We start from the raw sequence: 26,863 nt of genomic DNA, 5'->3' as shown, positions 1-26,863 counted from the left end.
ACAAAAAGATTATGCATCTACTTCTCCCATCATTCCCCACAAGCCAGGCTCAGCTAACAATTCACATGATCTTTCAGTCTTTGAGTTCTAGGTGAGGCTCCTTTGACTTCTAGGGTTTGACTAAAAACTCAAATCTTCATAAGATTCTTCCTAAGAAAGCTTCTATGGCACAAGAGACTCAATTATGATGAATTGGTCCCATCTCTTACTTGATCTCCTATCCAACTTTATCCCTAGGTAAAGATGTTTTGCAAGAAGAGTAAGAATTCCCAACTGAGCTTGATTTGCACATTTATCCTCAAACCTAACACTTTGATCTTTAGGATATGCTAGAAATATTTCCTAGTGCTTAAGGGTCTTTTGTTGTACTCTATAAATAGCTAGAAGTTATGTCTCTAATATTGTAAAAAGGCCCTTAGTTCTAGCTTAAAAATGTCTAAATCATAAAGCCTTGGTTCTATTAAATCTAAAGCCCAAAAAATAAAGATGATAAACAACAATAATAAAAAGCCAAAACTAAAACAATAAACACCAGAAATACCTTGAGAAAACCCTTCTAGAATGAAGGGAAAAACCCAGCCACACAAAAATATATCATTTTACTGATCATAAAAGTTCAAGTGCACAATCATTTCGCTTGAAGTGAAAATATATAACCAATAAAGAGACCCTTCACATAACAATCGAAAGTCTCTTCAATTTCCCATAACTCCTATAATTAATTACAACTCTTTGAAAATTCATCCCTCAATGCATGTGAATGACACGTCATTTTTTATATATCAATCAATGTCATTTTCAGCTGAAGGTGATCAACACAGTAATAACGTCTAGATTTTGAGAGATACAGATCTCTATCGCAGCTACAATCTTTAATAGGTTCTAGCTTGAACCCACTGAAGGAAACCCTTTTTGTCCTTCCAATTTGGGCATAACTTCCTTATCTTCATCTACAGTTTTGTACATTTCTGTTAATATAGTATCAGTAACACTCTAGATCAATTCCTTTCTTTAGGCTTGAAAACTGCTGGTTTGACACTCCACTTTTGTGAGGAACTAGAGGGAACTGAACGAAGAACTCCAAAATGAAACATGGTTATGAGTGGAGAACCGCTTTTGGAAACAAATTGTTGATTGTGAAAACAAATATTTTAGATGAAAGCTCGTTTCCAGGTCCATCATGTGGGGGTGCATTTGCCTTGATGGAAACCAAAAATCAGAAGAAGGCTCCCTGGTTTAAGGGTGCCTGTTTGTCACAATTATCAATTAAGAAGTATTTACCTTTGGAGTCTCTAGAAATTGTTGAGCATCCTCCTTGCATCAGCACTCATCATCCATTCCCCTAATCGATAGACTTCTACTTCAGATTGTTTTTCATATGGTGTTAAATCTAGTGGTTTCATATATTCCTCCAATCTTGTATAAAAAACCTAGCCTGATTTTGGTGATCAAGCTTTTGGGCACATTTCCTTGGCCTGCTCTGCCCTATTGGGGTTGTTTTAATAGGTGTCATATTTTTTGCTCTCTTTTTAAATGTTCTTCGGCTGCTGGGGTATCATAAATAGATCCCAGAAATCGAATAAAAAAAATTAAAGAAACATATTGATTGAATAAGAAAGATTAAAAAATGGTACAAGTAAAAAAAGCCAATACTTAAGTGTTTTACTTTGAAAATATCTAACCCAAAAGCACAAGCAGAATGAATACCCTTGCAAAATTGGATGATTTGCAGTGTGCAAACTTTCAATAAAAGATGCTTGTTCAACTTTGAAAAAACAGAAGGAAAACCTGTATGATAGAATAATACGCACCATCAAGTGGTTGGTTTACCAACATACCTCATGTCATGTAATAGTAGCATCATAAGTAGAAAGCCAAGAATCCACTCACATAAAGCAAGGAAAACCCATAATCCCAATATGAGGTTAAATAAATAGGACGCTTCTCAAACAAATACCCTAATGAACCAACAAGTACCAAAGCTATGTACTTTGTGGGCTAACCAATAATGAAGACTACAATCAACCAAAACTAAAAGCAACAAACGTGCCAAAAATTGAACAAGATGACGATGACAAACAATTGCTTCTGGTTACTGAGGCAGAAAAGAGAACACATTAGATATGCAAATTTAAAAACAGAAAATGCCAAATGAGATTCACTTTATAAAAGACACGAGCAATCAATCAGATAATATGGGGAGGGTTTATGAAATCACACCACCATCAAAAACTTGGATGGGATTACCACACTAGAAAAGATGAGAGAAGATTTTTTTTTAATGGTCCAATTCAATAGTTTGCATCTTTGACTGATGGAAATGGAATAAAAAGCTACTAATGGCCTGACCAGAAAAATCTTCAGAGGAAATAACAAAGCCGACAGAGAATGGAATGCATTATTACGAGGAAAAGGTGTCCCAAAGATAAGCATCAAGGTTAGACACATGGTTCTCAATGCTTTGAGTGATAGTGGGTGTAATGTGGATATAATGCCTGATAAAGTATGGAAAAAAATGGGTAAGACCACCACCAATCCCTGCATATTTTAGGTTGAATTTTGAAAATCAAGATTAGGTTGGTCCCTTGGTTAATTAGCAGGAGCAACAGACATTATTACCAGGGGAAAAGCTTTCAAGGATAGAAAATTTGTTAAAGCATTATGATGCTATAAAAGGCTAAAAGCCATTCATGCTTGGGAGCTAAAATTCACTCCACAATTCTAATCTTAATGATAATTTGTTTAAACGACTTAATTATTTTTGGTAAAGTTGATATACCTTTTAGAGAGAGAAGAGAGATTCCTCATACAATGCTATGATCATCAATTTAATTGCATAGTTTCAAGTAATAGGTACCTTTTCCCGTGTCCTTTTGTCAATAAAAGGATATACTATATTCCATGCTGCCCAGAATATATATGGGAGATGCACGAAGTATAACTTCCCTAAACGCTCTGGATAGTAATCCTGTCACATTTCAGGTGCATTAGTTTATAATCAATGAATGCCTAAACTGATATGCCATGTTTTGTCTTTCTAAACTTTGGCACAATAGGATTAGATTGATTTTTCATTTTATTGCATGCAACAAATATATGAAAATTAGGAAGCAAAAATTGTTCGGGATAAATCAAGAGATTGATTCCTCATTGCCTCAATTTACATAATTGAATGCTATGATTTATTATGTATGCAATTTGTTATAATCAAAAACAGTTCACTAATTTCTCACAACATGTTTTGGTGATCAATGGGCTCTCATTAAAATTCATTTTAATCAGTTAGTAACCTTTTTGCATGTACTGCCAGAAAATGTTTCATAAATCAGCAACCTTGCTCTTGCCAAACATGTCATATAATATACTCAGAAATCATCTCATCAAAAACTTCCAGCCATATCCTTAGGCTTACGGCCAATATAAACTTGTGCAATTGTTTCAAGATTACTCTCCAGACAAAGAAAGTGTACTTAATTTTTAAAAATCAAAGCAAGTGCAAGTAGAGAAATGCAGAATTAAGAAACTAAAACATAACACATACCACAATATACACGTGCATTACTGAGAAGTCCCTCACAGAAGCAAACAAACAAGTCCTCAGTGAGCAAAACATAGCCTTACATTATGCCACCCAACAGAGATACATGTCATTGTTGAAAAAACCAGTGCCTTAAATGGAAAAGAGTGTCACAGCCTCATACGTAGGAATAAAAATAAGTAGAAGGATCATTTAATACAAAGAAAGAGGCCACCTTTGACTTCCAGATTACAATTGTGCTTATCCATTTTATTTCATTCAGACAATGATGATCAAACTACACCTAGTTAGTTACAAATTTTTCCATGCTACAATTGCTCTTCTTCGTAAGTGTGCTCTCCTATCCAGTTTTGTAATGGGTTGCAGTTCTTTGAGATCTAGAATCTAAGCACATCCCATAAAAAGAAAGGACAAGAGAGAAATTCTTCATTTGTACAACATTTGGTCAAGCGTCACAAATTCATATTATTACAGCAAACTCTAAGCCAAATTTTTCAACATGCTTTATGATCATCATTAAGTACCTCATTCTTACCAATTAGGTGACCTCACAAGGTTTTTCTTGGATAAACAGAGGTTTCAAAATTTTAAAAATATCAAAAGTTGATGCCCATCAGGTACAAACCCTATATTATTATCCAAGTGACTAGGAAAATTCCCTTGAGCCTTCGTCTTCCTGCAAGCTCGAGTTGTATAAACTTTCTCATTTTGAGGTGATTTCTATCAATCATCCTTCACTAATATTCTCATTTTTCAACAACTGTATGGAAGATACAACATGGTTGATGTTCAACGTCAATCACAAAAGGAAATATTTACCTTGCTGACCACAAAGGCACTCTGCCAACAGTAGCTACAAAGGCACCCTACTGAGAGAAATCATGTGATTATCTAAGTCAGATTTTCCTAAGAGTTATCAAAATCATGCAGAGATTTTCTTCTGAGGGAGGAAATGACAAGAACCGTGCAATTATCAATTAACTAATATAAGCAGATTAGTTAACTTATTATATGGGTAAATGGAAATAAACTAAAAAATGGTCAACAATAGGATGTTTATAGGTAGGAATCGCAACATTGGATGTCATGTTAAGATTTTAAGCCTCAAGCAGGCATATCTCATGTAAATTGGCATTTGAAGATGAAAATCATTCTCAAAATCATGTTGAATTGAGAGGGCGATCTCTTACAGAAAGAGATGAAGTATACACAACTTAAAGAGCACAACAGAAGTAAGTTACCCTAGTCTCGATTGACAAGTTGAAACTTTTCTCCATGATAGTGAGTTCACATAGAATAGTGTTAAGTGTCAATCTCCTAGCAAAACCTGAGATGGAGGTATAGGAGAGCTTATATAATTGTGAAAGATCAAAACTATATAAGAAACTTTACAAAAGAAATTTAAGGGTTTAGAGCAGCATTAAGAATATTGAACAAGATGTCTTGAAAAGCATATGGATTGAAGAAAGTCACACACTGAATCCATCAATCATGCAAATCCTAGATTGACAAATTAAGAATGAAGAATTCACAACTTAGCCACTTAGAAAGGATAAAGTTACGGTGAAATCTATATCTCATCAATTTTTTGGGATAAGGATGCAAAGGGATAAGGAATCATATTAAAAAGATGGCTAGAGGGACTCCCAAATTTCAAAAGATGACACAAGGAGGGCTACCAGGGGTCAAGGCATAGGAGTTCCCCTAACTCATTGAAATTTGTTTAGTAGTGTTGGGTTTTATAATGGCAAGCTATTTACCGTACAGGTAAAGTAAATGAACGCATACAGACAATGAACATGAACAGCAGAATTATATTCGCAATAGTAGATTCAATATTTACAATGATCCCAGACGGGATATAAATACTACCGCCGAACCTTCCCGAAGGAGTCCGTCGGCCACAATTATTTTATCCGCTACAAACTATTTACCGCCGGACCGTCCGCTACAGAATACAGAAACACCGCCGAACCGTCGGCTACAGAAACACCGCCGGACCGTCAGCTACAGAATACAAAATATCGCCGGAACCATCCAGTCGGCTAACACCATCCTTCCCAAAAAGAAAAGTCGTCTCCTGACGACTGACAAAATATCTGAGACAAATTAACAAACAAAATACATTAACAGAGTGACTACAACAAGAGAAATCTGCTTCTGTCACATCACTTCCACATTCATCCCGTTACATCTGTAGCCTCTGCTAACACAATATTGTCTCCTCAAGCTGACCTTGATAGCCACCTGCGCTGCTTTCTCTGTTTTCAATTCCTCGGTACCCTAAGCCAAGTATCGCTACACTGCCTCCAACTGGATGATCAGCTCCTCCCGAGCTCTCCACGCATCCACCAAGACAGCCTCACAGCCAACACCTGCTCCCACTGCCTCTGGTACACAGAAAGTCCATGCCTGTAGCAACTTCAACTCTTCTCAACTGGTCAGACTCCCACGACTGATATCCGCCACGACTGGGGGTCCAGGGGGCAACGCCCCCGGCGGGGTCCTGGGGCAGCGCCCCTCGCCGCCAAGACCAAATTAGCACTTCGAAACCCACACAAAAATGCACGAAACACACAATTTCTGTCATTATCTGCCGATTCTGCACTCTTTCTGGCAACCACGGATGTGTCCCCTTCCCTTTGGCATCATCTGTCACTCATTCTAAACAACTTGATTCTGTCATCGTTTTTTTTTTTTTTTTTACTGCTTCCTCTACAATCCACCACAAATCCCTCTGCACACACTCCTTCTGGCAGAACAAGAACTCTTCTTTATGTCTCTATTTCCCCGCAGAGGAGAAACTCTGACTGGCGGAGGAAGTTGAAGTTTCTTGACCCGCGGCTAATCTTTCTACCCGCGGCCTGTGTGGCGAAGACGTGATCGCTTGAGAGCCCACGGGGCTTTATCTTCTTCTCTCGTAGACCGTTTGTTGCCCGTGGGGCTTCCAACTTCTACGCCCGCAAAGAAATTTTCAAACTGATTGCTTGATGCAAAGAAATTTGAAGATAATACTTTGATCCGGACGTGCTGTTGAATCATTCAAATACTAGATAATACTATGGGGAGGAAGTTGGCCCTTGTGAAGGAAAGAAAGTGTAAAGTAGCCAGCGTCCATGAGATCAGCAATATTATGCAAAGAATCTTGTTCTGAACCGAGCTTGAAGATGGCTCGAGCTTTTGCCTTCTTCAGGTGCCTGGCAGACAATGATAAAGGCAAATCTCCAGAGTTCAATGTCCTCAGAATGTGACAGAACGGCAGGCTTATTGCGCACTAAATCCTCTGCAGTCGCCCATACTAGTCCCTTCGCCCTTTACTATTTCACTTCCTCCTTGTCACGCCCCCGATTGCAGAATTGCATGCCACCACAGCTACTCTTCAGTCTGCTATTTTACTCCGTGTTTTTTCTTGCAAAAAAATATTAACCCGGCCCAGCTATTGCCTGCGGGGCTTTCAACTTCGACGCCCGCGAGGCCTCCAACTTCGACGCCCGCGGGTATACTTGCCCACGGGGCCTTTCTTTCGCCGGCCGCGGACAGCTGTTGGCCGCGAGGCCTCCAACTTCGACGCTCGCAGGTATACTTGCCCGCGGAGCCTTTCTTTCATCGGCCACAGACAACTGTTGCCCGCGGGGCCTTTCTGTCCGCGGCTTTTTTTTTCTTTTTCTTTTTTTAATTTTTCATTCTTTTTTTTTTTTTTTCAATTTTTCTTTTTTTTTTTTTTTTTTTGCTCTTTTTTCTTTTTTTTAAATTTATTTATTTAAAAGAAATCAACTAACAGAGGTACCTCCATTTTGCCTCCAGGCGTCGCCATTCTGCAACGACGACGGAGTCAGCTGGCCGTCCTGTGACAGCGACGGAGTCTTCCTGGCACCATATATTTTGAATTTGGATCTGTTGACTACCGGAGGTATCTTCTGCCCGTCCAAAGTTGACAATCTGATCGCTCCATTGTCGCCGACCTTCCGAATCTGATATGGCCCAACCCATCTGCCCTTAAACTTTTCCACTTTGATTTCATTCTGACCGTCGTATGCCTTACGTTTGTTCTGTGCCACCCCCGTCACCCACTGTGCCTGCAGTCGTCGCGCAACTAGATTATTTCCTTGCTATCGATGCCCTTCCACTAATTTTATGCTGCGGTGTAACCTTTTCTTTCCACGCGGTCCATTCACCATGTACCGGACAGTGGGATTTTTCGTTTTTCTGTGTTCAGACTGTATGTTCTTCCCCTCAGCTTCAACCATGGCAGCTTTTCCTTCTTCCACTTCCCTGCATTCCTCCGGACATTCGTTTTCCTCATTTTTCTCATCTTCGTCGACCCTTAGCATATTACAACTCGGAAAGAGTTCGTAGTCTTCTATCTGCCAATGGTAAAGGCCATTCACCGAGTCCAGGTCGTCGTCATTCGATCCTCCATCAAGTCTCAATACTCCTTCATCCGGTTCCATTCTCCTCTTTCCTTCGTCATCACTCTCGCCTTCACTGTCAGAATCCGACAATGCTGCCTCCTCGCTAACCATTTGCGTGTGCAGGTCAATTATGAATCTTTTGCCTCCGCGCTCCATTGATAGGGTATTGCGTTTCCAATCATGTTTTACTTTTGCTTGCACCAACCAATCCCGTCCCAGAATAGCATCATAGCCTTTTCTTTTTAATGGAATGACCACAAAATCCAATAAAAATGGTTGCGTACCAATTGTTACCGGTTGCGCTTTCAGAATTCCCAACGGTTTGATTCCATGTTGGTCTGCCGTGAGCAACTGAAATGCAGGTGGCCACAGCGTCGGCTTTCCCAACTTCTTCCAAGTATCCTTCAGCAACACATTCACGCCGGACCCTCCGTCAACAATTGTCTCTGTCAAAACATTTCCCAAAATCCCCATCTTGACGACCGTCGGATGCCGTCCGGAGGTGAGTGCCAGCAGCATTGGGTCTGTTGTCATCACTTCCCTACTATTCCTTCCTGTGTCCTTCGGTGTTTTCGAAAACGGTGTATGATTCAAAATAGCCATCCGTAACTGGGGCATTGTGAGAAGAAGGTCACTTATCTTGACTGGTATCTCCGTTTGTAAGATCTGTCGTACAATGTTTTGTTCTGCGAAGTTCCTTGCCAAGGTGCCGGTGATATCCTTCAACTAAGATGTTCCCGCCGACGATGCCTTTGCAATGTCCGCTTGCGCTTCCCCCACTTTTCTCTTTTCCTCCGCTTGCCTCCGTGTAATTGCCAGAACCTCCTCTACATCCGTGCCAACAGTGATCAAGTTTACTCCAGCCTTGGGACACTTGGAATCTTCGTGATCGCCGGGTCCGCACCATCTGCATAATAATTTCGGTGTGTTTGCCACTGTACAATCCCGCGCAAAATGACCCCACAAATTACACGCTCGGCATTGAATGATCAGCCGTCCGTTTGCATCATACTGAGTTCGACTTCGGCTCCCATTATTATTGTTATTATTGTTATTATTTTGCCCTCTATTATTATTCCTATATCCTCCAGATGTAGCACCGGCAGTATTCGTGTTTCCGCTACTACCCGACGGGGAAGCCTCCTGTGTGAGAAACACCTGCGGAGATCCTCTTGTCTTCATGTTAAAGGGGCAGTCTTTTGTTGAATGGCCCATGATCTGACAAATGTCACAAAATTGGTTTTTTGGACACGATCCTTTAGTATGGCCGTCGGTCTTACATTCTATGCACCACAGTTCACTTCCTTTTGGCTCCTTCTGCATATTTTTAAACTCCTTCATCATGCGAATCATATCCTTCTGTAGGGCCCAAACTTTCTTACTGTTGCCTTCGTCATCGCTGCTATCATCTCCGGCAGGCTCGTCGTCATCAGAATCAGATGAGCTAGTTTTCTTCTTCTTTGTCTTCTGTTCACTTTCAAGATCCAATGCTCTGTTATACGCATCCACATATGATGACGATGGCACAATTTTCATTTTCCTCCACAACTTCGAGCGTAGGACGTCGACAAACCATCTTTTCTGTAATCCGTCCGCTGGCTTGCTTTCCATTTTGTTTATTAAGTCTTTCAATCTCCTGGCGTAGACACGGACAGTTTCGTGCTTCCCTTGCTTGGTATTGAAAATTTCCGCTGCAATTTCATTATCATCCCGTAAGAGTTTAAATTCCGCCAAGAACTCCTTTTTAATGTTATCCCATGTATCCAGCTTCTGCGGATCCATATCCGAAAACCAATCAATCGCGACACCCCGTAGGGTTGCCGGAAATTGCCTGGCCCATTCGTCGGCATCTGTGATTCCATTTGCCCGCCAGATCATCTCACATGTCTTACAATGTCGGAGGGGGTCGGCTGTACCATCGCCTTCAAATTTCGGTAATTTTTCTTTGGGTCGCGCCATAACTCTGGAGATCTGCACTCCTACAATGGTCGGCACTCCCACACCGGCAGTGTGGACTCCCACACCGACAGTCTGTACTCCCACACCGGCGGACTGGTCTCCCACACCGGAGGTTTGCACTCCCACACCGGCGGTCTGCACTCCTACACTGGAGGTGTCGACAGCTGCGAACCTTGGTGAAGACGAAGGATCCTCCGAAATTGTTTCCCGCGGAAGTCTATCCTGGACGAAGAGGTCACTCCACGCTCGTCTTCCGTCGGCACTGCGAGCCGTGCGAGTTGATGCTCTCCCGTCTGAATTTTCTTCCCTCGGCGAACACAAATTCAAGAACTCCTCCCGTGCTTCTTCCACCAATTCCACCCGCTGCCGAGTCTCCTCCAACAATTCCTCTGCACTTCGGTTTCCGTCGGCAATCTTCCGAAATCTTCGTCGGCGTTCAGCTTGCTGTGCCAGAATTAAATTCTCTTGCGCAATACGGATTCCATCTTTTCCCTTCGCCTTATTCCAATCCTTGTTAAGCTGATTTGGCATTAATCTTCATTCCTCCCACCTTCCAGATTCATAAGGCAACGGCGCCAAATGTTTACCGTACAGGTAAAGCAAATGAATGCATACAGACAATGAACACGAACAGCAGAATTATATTCGCAATAGTAGATTCAATATTTACAATGATCCCAGACGGGATATAAATACTACCGCCGAACCTTCCCGAAGGAGTCCGTCGGCCACAATTATTTTATCCGCTACAAACTATTTACCGCTGGACCGTCCGCTACAGAATACGGAAACACCGCCGGACCGTCGGCTACAGAAACACCACCGGACCGTCGGCTACAGAATACAAAATATCGCCGGAACCATCCAGTTGGCTAACACAAGCTGGACAAACACATTTAGCAAGCCAGGTATCCCATGAATCTCCCAATGTGACCTTAACATCCTCATTAAGGTTCAAAGTTTCTATAGGAGCCCCAAATGTCCTACACAAGAGGCAAGAGCATCTCAAACAGACATGAAAATCCCCTAGAACATCCCAAAGATCTAGATTTATCAACATGAGAGATGCTAAAGGACCACAAGAATAATCAAGAAGTTCCTAGTTATCCTCCCATCCTAAACAAGTGACAAAATTAAAATGTCTTCCCAATGTCTCTTCACCCCTGCCCCTCCTCCCCATTTCTGACCCCACAATTTAGCTATGTTTGGGAACATTGATGCCAAAAAATTTAATACAAGGGGAAAGAACTAATTCTATGTTATCATAAACTTGCATATCCTCAAGTAAGGTTAAGAAAAATCATCGAGGCTGAAATAACTATATTAAATACAATAAACCAAACTATGCATGTGTGACAATTTGTCACATCACCAACACTTGCATCTAGCTCTTTTGTAATTTCCAAGGCATGTCTAATTTCTATCATATGGAGTTGACTACTTTCTCTCTTATGGAGTTAGCAACTTTTATCGTGGTGCTTCCCAAGTTACTTGGTTAGGTTTTAATTAGTAATGCCTTCAAACCTAATGACACCTATTCCATTGGTATTTGACCCAGCAAACCATTCAAAGATATGACAATTCTATACTACATAAACCAAAACATGCAGATATGACAATTTACTATACCACTGCCACTTTCATTAATCTTCTGTAGTTTCCCAAAGCATGACAATTTCCTCGCATATGCAGTGTGCTCCAAAAATAGAAATCACTCTCATGTCACTCACCCAAAAACTCAGGGACACTTTTGCAGAAAATCAGCAAGTTAACACGCAGAAACAGGGCAAAAGCCAACAAAATACTCGCTCAAAGCTGTGGTTACATTGAAGGAATTACACTGTACCAAGACACCCTCAACCATGTACATGCCAAGTATCAATAAAAGGCAATTTGATGGGCACATTTTCCAGTCACAGCCCAGATAGGGCACACCTTCCAGTCAAGGACATATGTGAACATGGGAGGGTAATTAAACCTCTATAGTTTTTTGTGGACCGAAGGATGTTGAACATTTTCAATCAAGTAGAGAAGATTACAGTCATTGGCCAAGTTTTGGAAAGTTTTTGCCAAGTTATTGAGTATGGGTTAAAAAATGGGCCCCTTGAGTTTTGCAAGTTGCAATTTTATAAACTATAGTAATCTGTATAATCCAAGATAATGCTGCAAGATGTGAAGCAATCTATTGTTTCTGTTCAACAAATCCCTATTTCCCAGTCAATTGTGGCCAACCATCAAGGGAACGGGTCACATCAGGAGCTCTCAAGTAAAAGCCAGGAACTGCCAGAGTGCACTCAAATGGAACCTTGGCCAGTTGATAATAACTTCCACCTATTCACACCCACGAGCACAACCAAACTAGCCTTATGACCCCCACGGTTTGAAATTTCATCCTTGTACAAAGAAGCAGTAGCAACCTCCCATGTACAAGTGACAATCAGAATTGCCTCCACCTACATCTCCATGAGTTGTCAGAGTATGACAGTCGACAATTGCATTTTCTTGCACTGGAGCATTTGTTTCTCAATACATAACATAATATTGGAGATAGGTGGGATTTATAAAGACAGCTTGATATTTACACTCGTGGTGTTTTGTACATGTTTGGCCATGTGTAATTAACACTAGTTACATTCTTTTATGGGAGACATTAAGATATGCATAGTATCATATGGAGCAGAATAATTAATTTCTCTAAACAGTAACATATGATGATCAAAATACTCCTTGATTTGACCTTGGATGTCTGCTGCATAACATGCAGTCTTCAATTTTTCTCTGACTTCCTTCAATAATTTATATAGATACACTAAGATTTGAATATGGTGTCCATACATCAATTGGTTTGACTTCTATACTTTTCCTCACATAGAATATAACCATCTTATACATTTTCAAGCTTGTATTATTCCTTATGTATATTGCATAACAGAATAAATGCACAACGGCTATTTTTTTGTGTTCAATAGGATGAACCTGGTGTAATACTGCAATTATGACCGAGCAATGCATGAATAAAACTGCCCAATACAACAATGTATTTTGAATATACAGGTTATGATCTTGGCATCAAGTTTATTGACTTTAAGGCTTCAAATAGGATGCCTTCTTAAGTTTAAAGCAAGCATGCACAGGAAGTTTATAATAAGAATATGGAGAGTAAACAAATAGGCACCAGGCAACAATGGGGCATAGTTACACCCCGTAAAAACATACAGAATACAGGCATTTTGCAGAGGAATCTCATTATGTCTTTGATAGAATAAAAACCTCAATGCATATTGGTAAAAAATGTGGGCATCTAAGCCTCTGGAATACAACCTGTAATATTTCAACACCTGCAAGGCCTCCACGAATGTCTACATGCCTGAACGTCCAACCATCAAGATCTGCTATGATGGAAAAGCTTTCCTGCCCTCCTTGTGTGCTGTATAATTTCTCAAATACAAATATCTTATTAAACATTTAAATAGTAATTGGAATAGACTAGTATTACATTATTTAATTGACCAACAGAAATAAGTGACTTGAAAAGAGGAATACCTAGCAGACATTTTGTCAAAACTATAGACAAGAAGACCTGCACAACATTTATTAAAAAGTTAAAACTATACAGGAACAATATATTATTAAATGACTTGAAAAATTACTGCAGGTAAATGTGACAGGGTAAAGGTTACTCAATTTGTTTTAACCATATGTTAGAGATCTTAAAATTTTAACTAGCCGCTGAAACATGTTAGCAGCAATTGAGAATGTAACCTACGTTTTAAATCATCTAAAGTCTTATGGCAAGGTTTGTGCCTTGCAAACTGAACAACTGCGATTGGCCTTCCTATTCTGTCAAATCCTTGCATGCATATCAAGTTTTTCGTAAGTTCATTTGAGATCATTGTCTCTGAGATATAGCCAAGTGGTACAAAAGTTTCTCTCCATTTTCTGTACTTCAGATATAGCTCACTAGCTTTTTGCACATTTGATTCTCGAGCATATAAGAAACGCCACAAAGTAGTGTCATCCACAACCTGCATAAAAGTTAACACTATTAATTATATTGTGGAGTATGAATAAATAGCATGTTAAAATTGGATATTATTTATGTAAGAATGCACGAAAACTACAGTTATAAACATAGTACAAAATCTCGTTCTCTGCCACTTATCGGCAAGGCAAAAAATAGCTCTCGGCAAATATTGGAGATAAATCGGCAACTTCTTGGGAAAATATCAGGAATTTTTTAAATGACGTAAATTTAATTAGAAATGCATTATTTTGCGAATTTCACTAAGGATATGCATCTAATGAGGTAGTAAATGGGTAAACAATCCAAACAAGCTGATCTAGATACACATAAATGCAATATGTAACAAAGTTGCATCCTCATGTGGAATGTCAATGGCTAGCAGCCATATTCATAGACTCTGAACTCTAAAGCAAACTAGAAATAGAAAATTGTCTTTGAAAAACGATAAGCAAATACTAATGTGAAGTAAAATATGAAACTGATCTACATCTTCATCTTCCCCTTCCCATTAAAAAGAAAATGAATTTAGAAAACTTACTTGTGAATTCGGAATGTGCTTTGGATCCACTTGTAATCAATCTACAAGGCTGCCAAGAACTATTCCTCTCTACCGAAACCCTTCTCCTCTCCTCCAAACACTCAAACTTGCAAAACAAACAATGAATGGGCAAATCGCAGGGTGTTGTAGTTTTACTGGTGTCGCCCAAGAGAAGTAGTTAAGTTATCGCGAGAAGTTCATGATTTATCACAAAGAAGTGACCAACTTATTGGCAAGAATTTGAGGTCTTCTCTACTTGAATTTCTCGCCACAAAACCTTATGTTTTCTTGTTTTGGAAAAGTTTTCATGATAAGTAGAGATATCTGCCACTTCTCGGAGAGATTTTAATCTATGTTTGTAAATATGAAAAAAAAAATTGTAAGGTTTTCCATAGAAAACATAAAATTTTGAAAATAGATAGGCAAATGTACTCATTCCAATAACGCGCAAATATTTTATCTTGGCATTTTCTCATAATCCTAGGTTGCTAAGACCTGATTTGCATCACATCCAATTGTATTGAGATGACTTTTGAAGGTACAAGAAGCATTGGGTGCTATAGTTATTAGTAACCAATGGAGTGCTTGGAAGCACTGATGGAACATGTTAGGAAAAAGTTTGGCATGTTCATCTCAAGAAAAGATCATAATTTGTGCTATTAACAAAAAATCCAAAGTAGATGCCTGTACATGGTTGCACCTCCATGGTCAATATTATTTATTCTGATAACCTCTCGCAATCAAGATTCTATCACAAGTTTTTTAAATTTTTTTACATTTTTTATTTTGTATTTTAGACTTTAGTGCTTAACATTTTTTAATTTATTTTGCACTTTTTATTTTTAAGTTTCTTTGAAATTTCAACAAGTTACAAGTTCTTCTATAGAACAAAATTGGAATATATACTACTTTATCCACTCAATGAAGCATAAGCAGGTGGCTACAAAAAAAAGTTGAAGACTTAGTTTATGTTCATTCCAATGTGCATCTTCTATCACATAAGCAACACCACTAAAAGGAAAGGTCAATGAAGCCTTGGGATGTAACCCAAGTGTACCAAATTGGATGCATCTATTCAAGATTTTTGCTAGAGTCAGTGTGGATGATGATGAAGACGAGAAGCTTGCACATAATGCACCCAATAGAAGTGGTACTGTTGTGGGTTCAAATGATGTTGAACTTGAAGCAAATAATAATGTCTTGATCTAGATCCCTTTGATGACTGAAGAAGATAGAAGACAGCTAGTATTTTTATCATCATTTTTTTAATTGTAATAATTTTTGTTTATATCATGACTATATACACTATACATATATGATATATAATATATGGCATATGACATAATGTTAAAATTTTGAACTATCAATTGGCATTTAATATATATTTATATCACTACCATTTTGTCATTTGGCACTCATCAATGATAAAGTATCATACTATTAAATGAATTTAGTTTTACAATCCTCTGAGTCTCTAATTTTCTTGAACATATAATATATACACAAATACATGCGCATATACCCAAACAAACCATACCCAAGGACCGGTTGAAATGCCCATACTAGTTTAGCTAGTTCTCATCCTTGTAATAGCAATTTAGCATTAAACTGTCACAAATGAGCCAACAAAAGAATAACGTGGACTATAAGAGAACAACACCTTCTAACAAACTGGCAACCTGCTTGCCAAAGGAAGATGGTGGTTAGGAGTCTTATGTCTCCAATCAATTTGATGGTAAATATTGCAATTAGAAAGTTTGTGTTATCTAGATAGACTTGATGTGGGGGAAGAGCACACGATTATACTAAGAGGTAAGGTGAATCAGTATAATAATAACATTTCCCAATTTAAACTTTAATAAAAAACAATTGGCTCAATAACAGAAATAAACAATGATGCACAAGAACACAATAACACAATATTTATGTGGAAACACAATGCAGGAGAACACCACAACAAATAATTGTTTTTTATATTAACTTGTTCTTTGACAATGATTTGTATGCACCAACCTACTAGAGGCTCCAATCCCTATTTTATGAGCACCAACTCATTGGAAGCACCAACTCTCACATTTTGCAAGCACCAACCTACTGGAGGTACCAATTCCTACTACTTGTCTTCATGAGCACCAACCTACTGCACATCAACTGTTGTCCACCTTGAGAATCTTTCTATCTTCAACTGATGATGGATACTTTTATCTCAAAACTTCTTTTCTTCAAACTAACACTTATATCCTCATTCACTTCTGCAAATACCCTTCTTTATATTGGCTTCAATAGAGTAGCAATATTTCTTATCTTATTCTGCAAATAAATATATATGTATATCTTTTATAATATCTTTATATAAACTTGCTTCAACCTCCATCAACATCAGTCATTAATGCCATTCATACTCTTGTACTTCTAAATTATATTACTTCTTGTCATTTACTCAAGTTAATATACATCAGATTTAAAAAATCTGCATATATATTTTAATTATCTGCACTTTTCTATATTTCTTCACCCTTATATAGTTCATTTCCTCTGCTCAACCGATCTGCTCTAAATGCTCTCTCCTTTTCTCTTACTGTTCTGATATATCTTCCTTTTATTCTTATCTTCTCATTCCTTCTTTTTCTCTCTTTTAGCTATTCATATACTCTTCTCACACACCCATTTATTTTGCAAATGACATATTCTCTTTTTATATCTTCATATATAAGACACGTGACAGACACGTGACCTATTAATTATTGATGAAAGTGTCTCTTCATTTAAATACTTGTTCATTTAATTAATCGCATGTTAGAATTTCTATTATTGTTGACTTTAGTATTTGACTCTAATGCAGCCTGATCAATCATAATCACTGTTTGGTATTATTTTATTGTTTTGAGTTTTGACAATAAAATCTCCATCGCAAGAACCTTAGTCGCACCACTCCAAACTCTAAAGGCTTCTATTGTATCGGCTTTATCAAATTGAACTTACAAGTTCTTTCAAGTTTCAATGGTCACTCTGATGCTGATAATATTGTCGATATCTTCATCATAATTAATTTGATCATCGTTTCCACTTAATCGAACAAGCTTTGATCATGATAATCTCTTACGATATTATTCCTTTCTCAATACACAGCCAGCAATTCTTCTCCCATGTGAATTAGTTTTGTCTTCATATTACCATCTTTGCCTTAGTATACTCATCGTCATTGTTTTGATTGTTGAGGTTGCCGTAAGTTTTGGTTGAATGACTTTGTTTTCTGCAAACCTCTATTATTCCTTACTCACCTTCCATATCATCTTCCGCATTGTCAACTTGGATAATCAAACAAAAACAATGCTCATATTCTCTGTTGTTATTATCTCTGCCATCATAGAGGTATCTCTACTGATGTATCACACCTTAAAAGAATATCGAGGATATACTTTGAACCTGTATAAGATTTTACCATTCTCTGCATACTTGGTGTTTAAGTTTGGATGCCATCGTCTCTCAAAGTTGACTTTTTCTTTCATCTAGTCCCGTCTTCTTTAATACAAATTTCAATTTCTGAATATATATTGCTTTCATCCGGCTTGGCCATTCAATACATTATAATTGACTGTGTATAGTATGTAGTCATTGTGTACGATCTCTGCATACAAATATATCCTAACTTTTGTTTTTCCTTGCTATTTAATTGATCATTGCTATGTCTTTTATCAAGTTTAAGATGGAGAGTTGACTCCTTTCTTTTAATGCTTCTTTCATTATCATCTGCATATATTGATAATATATGCTATAGTTAATTAATCATCTAAAGTGATGTTGTTGTTTCCAGTAATCAATAATTTATTTGTTTCTTTACAAGTTGCACATGATCACTATCTTAGTTGTATGTTGGCCAAAAAAAGTTTTGACTCTTCAATTCAAACTTTAATATCTTCTATTCATCTCTTTGCTGTCAATTATGTCTAGTTGTAATAAATATAGTATAGCACATTTATGTTGTCTGGTTCTTAGATAGTAATGCTTATGTTGTCCATTAATCAGTTCTTTATATTTGGTTTCAATGATGACTTGTTCTTCATACCTTTGACATTGATGCACTTATAGTTATATTCATGCTCATGGAATCCTTTGACATCAATGATAATTTTTCCATCAATCGCCCTCTTTGTCATTGATGGCAATACTTTCTCTTCTCTTCTAGTTTTATTTTTTTCAATATCTTTGCCCCTTTGACATCAATAGCAAAGGGATGATTATCACACTTTCATCTACAAACTAATCATCAGATATATAGCTCTCCCCTTCTAAAGGTTCTCTAGTACTCCCTCTAAGAAGAATTCTTCAATGCTCCTACATGGTCTAGTGTTTCCATCAATGCATTTGCCTTTCTGAAGGTTCCTCTTGCAAACTTTGACATCAATGCAATCACCTTTCAATCTTTTTGATGTAATCAACTATCTCACTTTAGAACCATCTCACTCTTTTCTCCAAGGGACTAATGTATAATCTCATATCTCCTCCGAGTTCGTTCATCTTTTTACAAACTAGGAGGTGTATGAACTGAAAGTTGCACTTGCACTAATTTCATCTTCTCCTTTAGTTATCTTCTTTCTCCAAACTTTTGTAGTTCTTCTCTTATGATTGTTTTTCCTTAAAGTCCATAAAGATTCATTTTATTCATTGTTTTTGCCAAGTTTCTTTCTCCATGGAAAGATTGGTTCTTTTTGTTTCTTCTTTGTACAACTTCTCTTATATTCTTTATGTGATTCCATGAATCCATATCTACAACGCTGGCTAAGTGCCTATAATGATTTCTACTTCTCCATCCATGAAAGCTTTCATTTTGTGTCATGCATTCACTAGCTCTATAACCAAAATAACTGCATTAGTTACAATATATGTTGAAGTTATGTTGGAGTTCAGATGTATGCTCTTGTTTTGGAGGAAAGGCTTTTCATTTTCTTTATATGTAGTAGATCCGTCCTTGAGATTTCCATCACTTGAGACTTGTTTTGTAGCTGATTCATTGCTTCCCTTATCTTCTTCTTCTATCACTCACAAGGTCATCTTGATTTGTCACATCATCATTTTCTATTGCCATGTGTATTCCAAGTGTCACCTAATTACATATATTCACCTCCATATAATCACATGTATTAGCTTCCATATCATTGCATGTATTTGATTCTATAATAATACAATCATCACTACATATAGTGTTGATTTCTCTTTCAAGGAATTCATTATCCATTACTTCATCTCTAGTAATTGGTGCATTGTTATTAATACTCTTCTTCAAATTCCCTTTTCTCTTTTTTCCTTTCTTTTTTCCAATGTGTGCTCACTAAAACTACCTTAAGCTACTTGGCTTTATAGAAGGAACTTGCTTGATACCACGTGGAACCCAATGTGGGAGAAAACCATGACAAATAATTGCTTTTTATATTGACTTGTTCTTTTACAATGATTTGTAGGCACCAACCTTGTAGAGGCTCCAACCCCTATGTTTATGAGCACCAACTTACTAGAAGCACCAACTCCCACTACTTGTCTTCATGGGCACCAACCCACTGCATATTAATTGTTTTCCACCTTAAGAATGTTGCTACCTTCAACTGATGATGGATACTTTTATTTCAAAACTTGTTTCCTTGAAACTATTACTTATAGCCACATTGACTTTTGCAAATACCCTTCTTTATATTGTCTTCAATAGAGCAGCAATATTTCTTATCTTATTTCTACAAATAAATATATACCTTTTACAATATCTTTATATAAACTTGCTTCAACTTCCTTCAACGTATGTCATTAATGCCATTCATATTCTTGTACTCCACTATTATATTACTTCTTCTCACTTGCTCATTAATATATCAGATTCAAAAAATCTTCATATTTATTTTTATTATCTGCACTTTTCTATATTTCTTCACCCTTATATAGTTCATTTCCTCTGCTCAACCAATTTGCTATTCATGCTCTCTCTTTTTCTCTTACTATTCTGATATATCTTATTTTTGCTCTTATCTTCCCATATCCTTATTCTTTTATCGGTGCATATACACACACACCCATTTATTTTGCAAATGACATATGCTCTTTTTATATCTTCAGATGTAAGAGACATGACCTATTAGTTATTAATGAATGTACCTCTTCATTTAAATACTCGTTCATTTGATTAATTGCATTTTAGATTTTCTATTATTGCTGACTTTATTATTTGACTCTAATGCAGCCTGATCAATCATACTCACCGTTTGATATTGTTTTATTGTTTTAACAATAAAATCTCCATCACAAGAACCTTAGTTGCACCACTCCAAACTCTGATGGTCATACGGGGTTGTTGATGTATGGCTAATAGATGGCGCCCTATTTTAAATTTTCAAATTTTCAAAATGACCACATGGACAGCAAGGTGAATTGGGTGGTTTTTCCCACAAACGACAATTAAGTCTCTCCCATTAATAATAGTGGGGAGTATTATGTTGGCAATAGTAAGGTGGCATAATTGTCGAGCATGTGACAAGATTAAGATAAGATTTGGTGGAGTCAAACATGATTATAAGTAGGAAGAATCTAGAATGCTGAACGAAGATTAAAGCCTTGGCCCTAACTCATTTGTGATCACTTCCAAATTTAGACAGTTGAAAATAGGGGAGTGGGGGTAGGTTGGAGCTGCGATTGACACGAATTTTACACTAAAAGCCCTCCATGAACAAGGACATTCTATGACATGAACAATGTGTGTCGCGACGACAACTATATCATGTACAATCCATGTCTAACATTTTCAAGATCCAACTTTCACAAGTCAAATTTCAACTACATACTTTGCATTGCATGTGGATGTTTGACTTTGGACACATGTAAAAAGGGAAAATACAACATGCAGCTCAATTATCGATTTACAGTAGTTCTGCCTTAGGTTTCAACTCAATGCCCAAGATGTACAATTTGGAAGGTGAAATGCTTCATCTTCCTTATCAATTATCCTTTCAACTTATTATGAACAAGAACCATGAAGATAAAAAGTATTCAGCATTAGATAAAAGTTTTCAGAATTTGGAAGTGTTGAACTTACCAAGTGAAGGAAGCTTGCAATGTAGTGAGCATGCAATGCCCCGTTTTGAAATTACCCTATATTTTCCCCTAGAATCACAAATTCAATAAACATGGAACATGATATGGATAGAGATGTAACTTTACCCAAAGAATGCAAAGCGAAATAGAAATTGACATCCTACAATCATGTGAAACAAATTATTGAAGATACTAGTCATAAGATCAATTAGTAGTAGTGTTTAAGAACATGTATTCCTAATCATTGCAATCATATAAAATATCTAATTTGTTATTAGGGTTTAACCATAAACGGTGTTTGGATAAGGAAACATGATACGATGCCTAAGATATCCTCTATCCTAAGCCCAAGAGCAGATATATCATCCCTCTTGGCCTCATGTGACCTCCACCCATCTCATATGAGGTGGTGTACCTAGTGAAGAATCCTATTGCTACTACCCTTCATTAATTGTGTCACCCTTATTCTCTCCCCTACGAATGAAACATGAACGGGTTATTAGGGTTTAACCATAAACAGTGTTTGGATAAGGAAACATGATACGATGCCTAAGATATCCTCTATACTAAGCCCAAGCGAAGATATACCATCCCTCTTGGCTTCATGTGACCTCCACCCATCTCATATAAGGTGGTGTACCTAGTGAAGAATCGTATTACTACTCCCCTTCATTAATTGTGTCACCCTTATTCTCTCCCCTATGAAGGAGACTCCTTTGAAATCCATCCCAACACTTGCTTGATGTAGAGGTGTTGGGGAGAAACTAAAATAGAGTACCCAAGTGATCCTCTACCCTATAGACCTAAGAGCGGATATACCATCCCTGTTGGCCTCGTGACCTTTCAACATCTCATATGTCGTGGTGTGCCTAGTGAGGTATCCTATAGCTGTTTTGCCTCCTTGTACTCCCTCGCCATGCAACGATTGATTATTTCTATATGGAGATCTGTATTATTACTTATATCAAATATAAAATTAATTTTATGTGCCTACATTAATATATAAAGAGTTTTACATTATATTACTGCATATATCAGACATGCACACATAGACATATAGTCATGTGTACCATTATAATGAGAATGTTATTGCCTTCTAATTGATGGCAGGTTCTGATTTGGTCCTGATTTATGTTGTGCAATTGCTCATGCTTGTTGATGTTCTCACGTGGTTAATGTTTAAATGATTGATATCGACAGATTGAATTTATGGAAGAATTGATTGCTGGTCTGTTTTTTTGATTCCCAATTGATATTTGATGGAAGGTTGAATGATTTTCCCTGATTTGATTAATTGGTATATTAGGGAATGGTGATTGAATACATGGGAATTCATTGATGATAGAGTAGATGCTGATTTGGTGAATGGTGAGTGATGATGGGTAATTCCCTTGAATACTTAGAATGAGTTCTCATTTATATTTCATTGATAGAAGGGTCACCACCTTTCATAAGAATTGAGCCACCACTTTGCATTGTTGCCTTTGAGAGTAATAAATTATTCCCCAAAATTCCCTTGGATTTTCCTCAAATGAAACCTTCTCCCATTTATGTCTTCCAATGTGAGGGAAAAGTCACACCTCTTCATCATGTCTGCCCTTTGTAAAAGTCGTGACCTCTCACAGTTACCACCCTTTGACAGTCTCAACCCTTCATCATTTCTGCCCTTTGAGAGTCACAACCTTTCATAAGTACACCCCTTTGAAAGAGATACAACCCTTGATAATTGTTGCCTTTTGAAGGAGTCACTTACTTATTTTCCTCTCTATTAATTCTTTCTTGATTGTCACATTCTCTTTTCCCTTCCTTCCTCTCCCCTTTCCAAATGAAGTTCTCTTCTCCCTTCTGTATTTCATGTTTGAGGGAGTGACAACTTTTCATTTCATGCCTTTTGACCATTCATTAAACTTAGCTGAAATCTAGTTATGTTTAATGCCCAATTTTATTCTTCAATATTAAATTTTATTTTTATTCATTATATTTTAATTTTACTGATTGATGTTTACTATTAAATCCTATTCCAAAAATGGGGAATTACAGTATGCCCTTCCCAAAATTGCTTGTCTGTAAGCAATGTCAAATATATAATTCATTGTGAGATATCTCAACCAAATGTTGGAAATATGCAAGGTCTGTAATGTTACAAGTTTTCTCTCACTTGCATCATGACACAAATACCTCTTACACTAGTACATTTGGGGGCAATTTTCGACAACAGGCTAATTTAGCTTGTCAAATTTCTTTTTTTTAAATTTGATCCTGATAACGTCGAAAATTCGATGACCGTTAAGATAGGCGTCAAGCTTTCAACATTATCAAGATATAAACAAAAAAAAATGTGAAACTTCATTTCAATATATCACGCGGCAAAGTGCGGGCAGGAGACTTCAAGCATGACCAATTAAGAGATTTTCTGCACCATCAAGGTAATCTTGATGGATTCATTTGCATGATCCATGTCCTCTTCTGTTTGGAACTTGCTTTCAAGGTAAGGTCTCATCCTCTTCTATTTGCTTGTTTAATTCCAATGTAAGGGTTGAAGGTATTTTTCATTTTTGCTGTGAAGGTTCAAGGTAATTTATGTTTGCAACATGCTTAATATCAAGGTAAGGATTCAAGGTAATTTTTACTTTGGCTATCAATTATGGCGATTCAGACATTGTTCATATTGCCCAATTTCGAAGAGATTGCCTAATTGATATGAACGTATAATTACCCTAGAAAAAATTCTAGAGACTTGTGGACATTAAGATATTTCTCTTCCTTGATCTCCTAGTGAGAGTGTTAGTGAGGAATCTTCCATGGAGGCGTTGATACCCTAGTAATGGATATGTATAATGACTGTGGGTTCACTAGAGTGCAGGTAAGAAAAACAATTCTCAAAAACCCAAATGTTCTTACTCATGAGACCATCCATTTGAAGCGTACAATTGAATGCTTGAAAACATTAGGGTTAGCTGAAGAAGATGTAAACTATATCGTCTCTGACCATCCCAGAATTTTTAATGACAGCTTGGATAGTGCTTTTGTTTCGAAAATCTTACTCCTGATCAAGTTTTTGTTTCAAAAATCTTACTTGTTTTTGGATAACCTATTTAAGGCTCTTAGAAAGGCACCTAGGGTAGGATTTTGTCCTGTGATGTTGAACTAGTGAATGATAAACTGAAGATTTTTGAAAAAGCAGGCCTCCTAGAGCATGAGATTTAAAGAAATTTTTGAGAAGGATCCTCGATTCCTTTGTGCCTCTATAGGTAAGATAGAGAAGAACATGAAGTTCTTGACATGTAATCTAGGGTTAAAACCCAATGTTGTGGTAAAATATCCCATATTAGTAAACTTAAGCGTAGAGAAAAGGATAAGGCCGTGTTATCAGGTGTTTCAGTATCTAAATTCATTGCAAGCTCGACATGACCTTAGCAAGGCTCTGATTACATGTATGGTAATAAGTGAGGAGTATTTCACTAAAAGGCAAAGAAAAGTCCTCATAACTGAGGCACGAGGTAATTCTTCCCTAGAATCAATACTATAGAGATTTTTTGTGTGTTTTATGTTACATCCCAATTTTCGACCCAAATTAAAATGTTCATATAGCCGTTGAGGTTCACATGAAGTCAATTGACAGTTAAATTTGTTATAATCCTGCGAAATGCTAAGATGGTTAGTCGTTATGATTTCATATGAAGATAACATGCTAGTTGATTATTTATCATGAATTCGTGGAATTGAAAAGATGGTCAGCGGTTATGATTATTTATGATTGATAACTTATTCTGGTAATATGATTTAACTGCGGAGAATTTCCTTGTAGGGAGCACGTCAAAGGGGTGGAAGCATTATCAAAAAAGAATTCGGCACAAGAGCATCACCATCACTGGGCAAATGGGTATGAATCATGAATCACCATGGATGAGGACCTAACAACTACATAACAAGATACACACATTACACATGCATGAGCTATTAAATATTAATTTAAAATATTAATCATTTTAGCTTAATTAATATGTACCTCAAATGCCTTTTGGTTGACTTTTTCACCACATCATTATAATACATATTTATGTATGTACACAGATTTAAGTTAAAGGTGACATCATAATATTATTTTTACACAAGATTTTATCTATTTAATAGGTACATTTAAATACACGTACAAGAAGATAAAATAAATCTTCCAAGATGAAACATGTATTTAGATATACATATTTAAAAGGTAAGACCTTGGATAAACATTTACTATGTGCCATCTTAATAAGATATATTTACGTGCAAATAAATAAATATGTTTATAATATTCTTTTGATTTATAACCTTCAAGTTCTTTTCCTTATTTATTCAATTCTTTACTTGAAACTAAAATGTACACTTGGCATATTATATTGGCGTCCACGAAGGCAAAACATTTTTCTCTAACAGTTATGGGTTCTTGGAAGCCTTTGAGAAATCAAATACCTTTACATATATTTGGAAGCCGTGAGAAACCAAGAACGGGAATGGATTTTCTCTCCCCATTCTATTTTTGATTTATCTCTACAATATTTGTCACGTCCTTACCTTCTCTTTTCTACCTCTGCTAAAAGATGTGATTATTAATCACTTAGAGCTGTGCGTTCGGAATTTCTCCAATGGAAGAGCTAGATTGTTAGCACCCAGCCAAGGCTCTTCCTTCTTTCAACAACCAGGTTATGTGGTCGACTTTCCATAATCGATTGATATGTATATATATTTTCCTTATCAATTTATATTTGGAAGCCGAGAGAAGTCGGATATGTATTTTGCCTCCACACAATTTTACTCCTACATTTCTTTCCATAGTTTTACTCCTTGTTTCTACACCCTTGTTGAAGGCGAAAATCGAACACAATCCGATATTGCATGCAAATTACTTTTGTGAGGAAGCCAGCTATTAAACATCAAGCCAAGGCTCACGTTTCTTTATTATGTTAGACTAGGTTAAGTGGTCACTTCTTTTCTAAGTGATACATCTTCATTCTTTTATTTTTGCATTATAAATTATAGCAAAAATGAACTACGTCCATCAGAAGTCTGCATTGTAATATCAAAGAGACTAATCTTTCCTTATTGAGTAAAGACAAATTGTCATGTTGAGTCCAAACATCTTTCTTTTATTGCTGTAAGTCAGAATTGAATTGTATTTTTGCGAGTCTTAAAATTGTTTCCTCAAGCCATAAAAGCTGAGATATATTGAACATGTAATTAATCATACACTAGCTGGGAATCAGCAGATTGAGTTGGTTTACTCTGAGATTTAAATACTTGGAACTCACCCGGTTGTATGGCCAAGGAAAAGGGTGAAG

General features: G+C 37.1%; 1 protein-coding gene across 1 annotated transcript in view; it reads right to left on the bottom strand.

The window, feature by feature from the left end:
* Positions 1-26,863, bottom strand: part of LOC149539247 (sec14 cytosolic factor-like) — a 90,752-nt gene that overhangs the window by 29,950 nt on the left and 33,939 nt on the right. Inside the window, exons 2-5 of the mRNA XM_089800574.1 lie at positions 13,676-13,934; positions 13,453-13,489; positions 13,231-13,336; positions 2,858-2,968 (exon numbers count right to left, since the gene is read on the bottom strand). Of these exons, the coding sequence (XP_089656700.1) occupies positions 2,858-2,968; positions 13,231-13,336; positions 13,453-13,489; positions 13,676-13,934 (513 nt within the window). The remainder of the gene's footprint in view (positions 1-2,857; positions 2,969-13,230; positions 13,337-13,452; positions 13,490-13,675; positions 13,935-26,863) is intronic.

The sequence above is a fragment of the Cupressus sempervirens genome, chromosome 9, assembly GCF_028749045.1.
Source record: "Cupressus sempervirens isolate cs-2001-9-10 chromosome 9, ASM2874904v1, whole genome shotgun sequence".
Lineage (NCBI taxonomy): Eukaryota > Viridiplantae > Streptophyta > Pinopsida > Cupressales > Cupressaceae > Cupressus > Cupressus sempervirens.
This window is presented reverse-complemented; position numbering and strand designations above follow the sequence as displayed.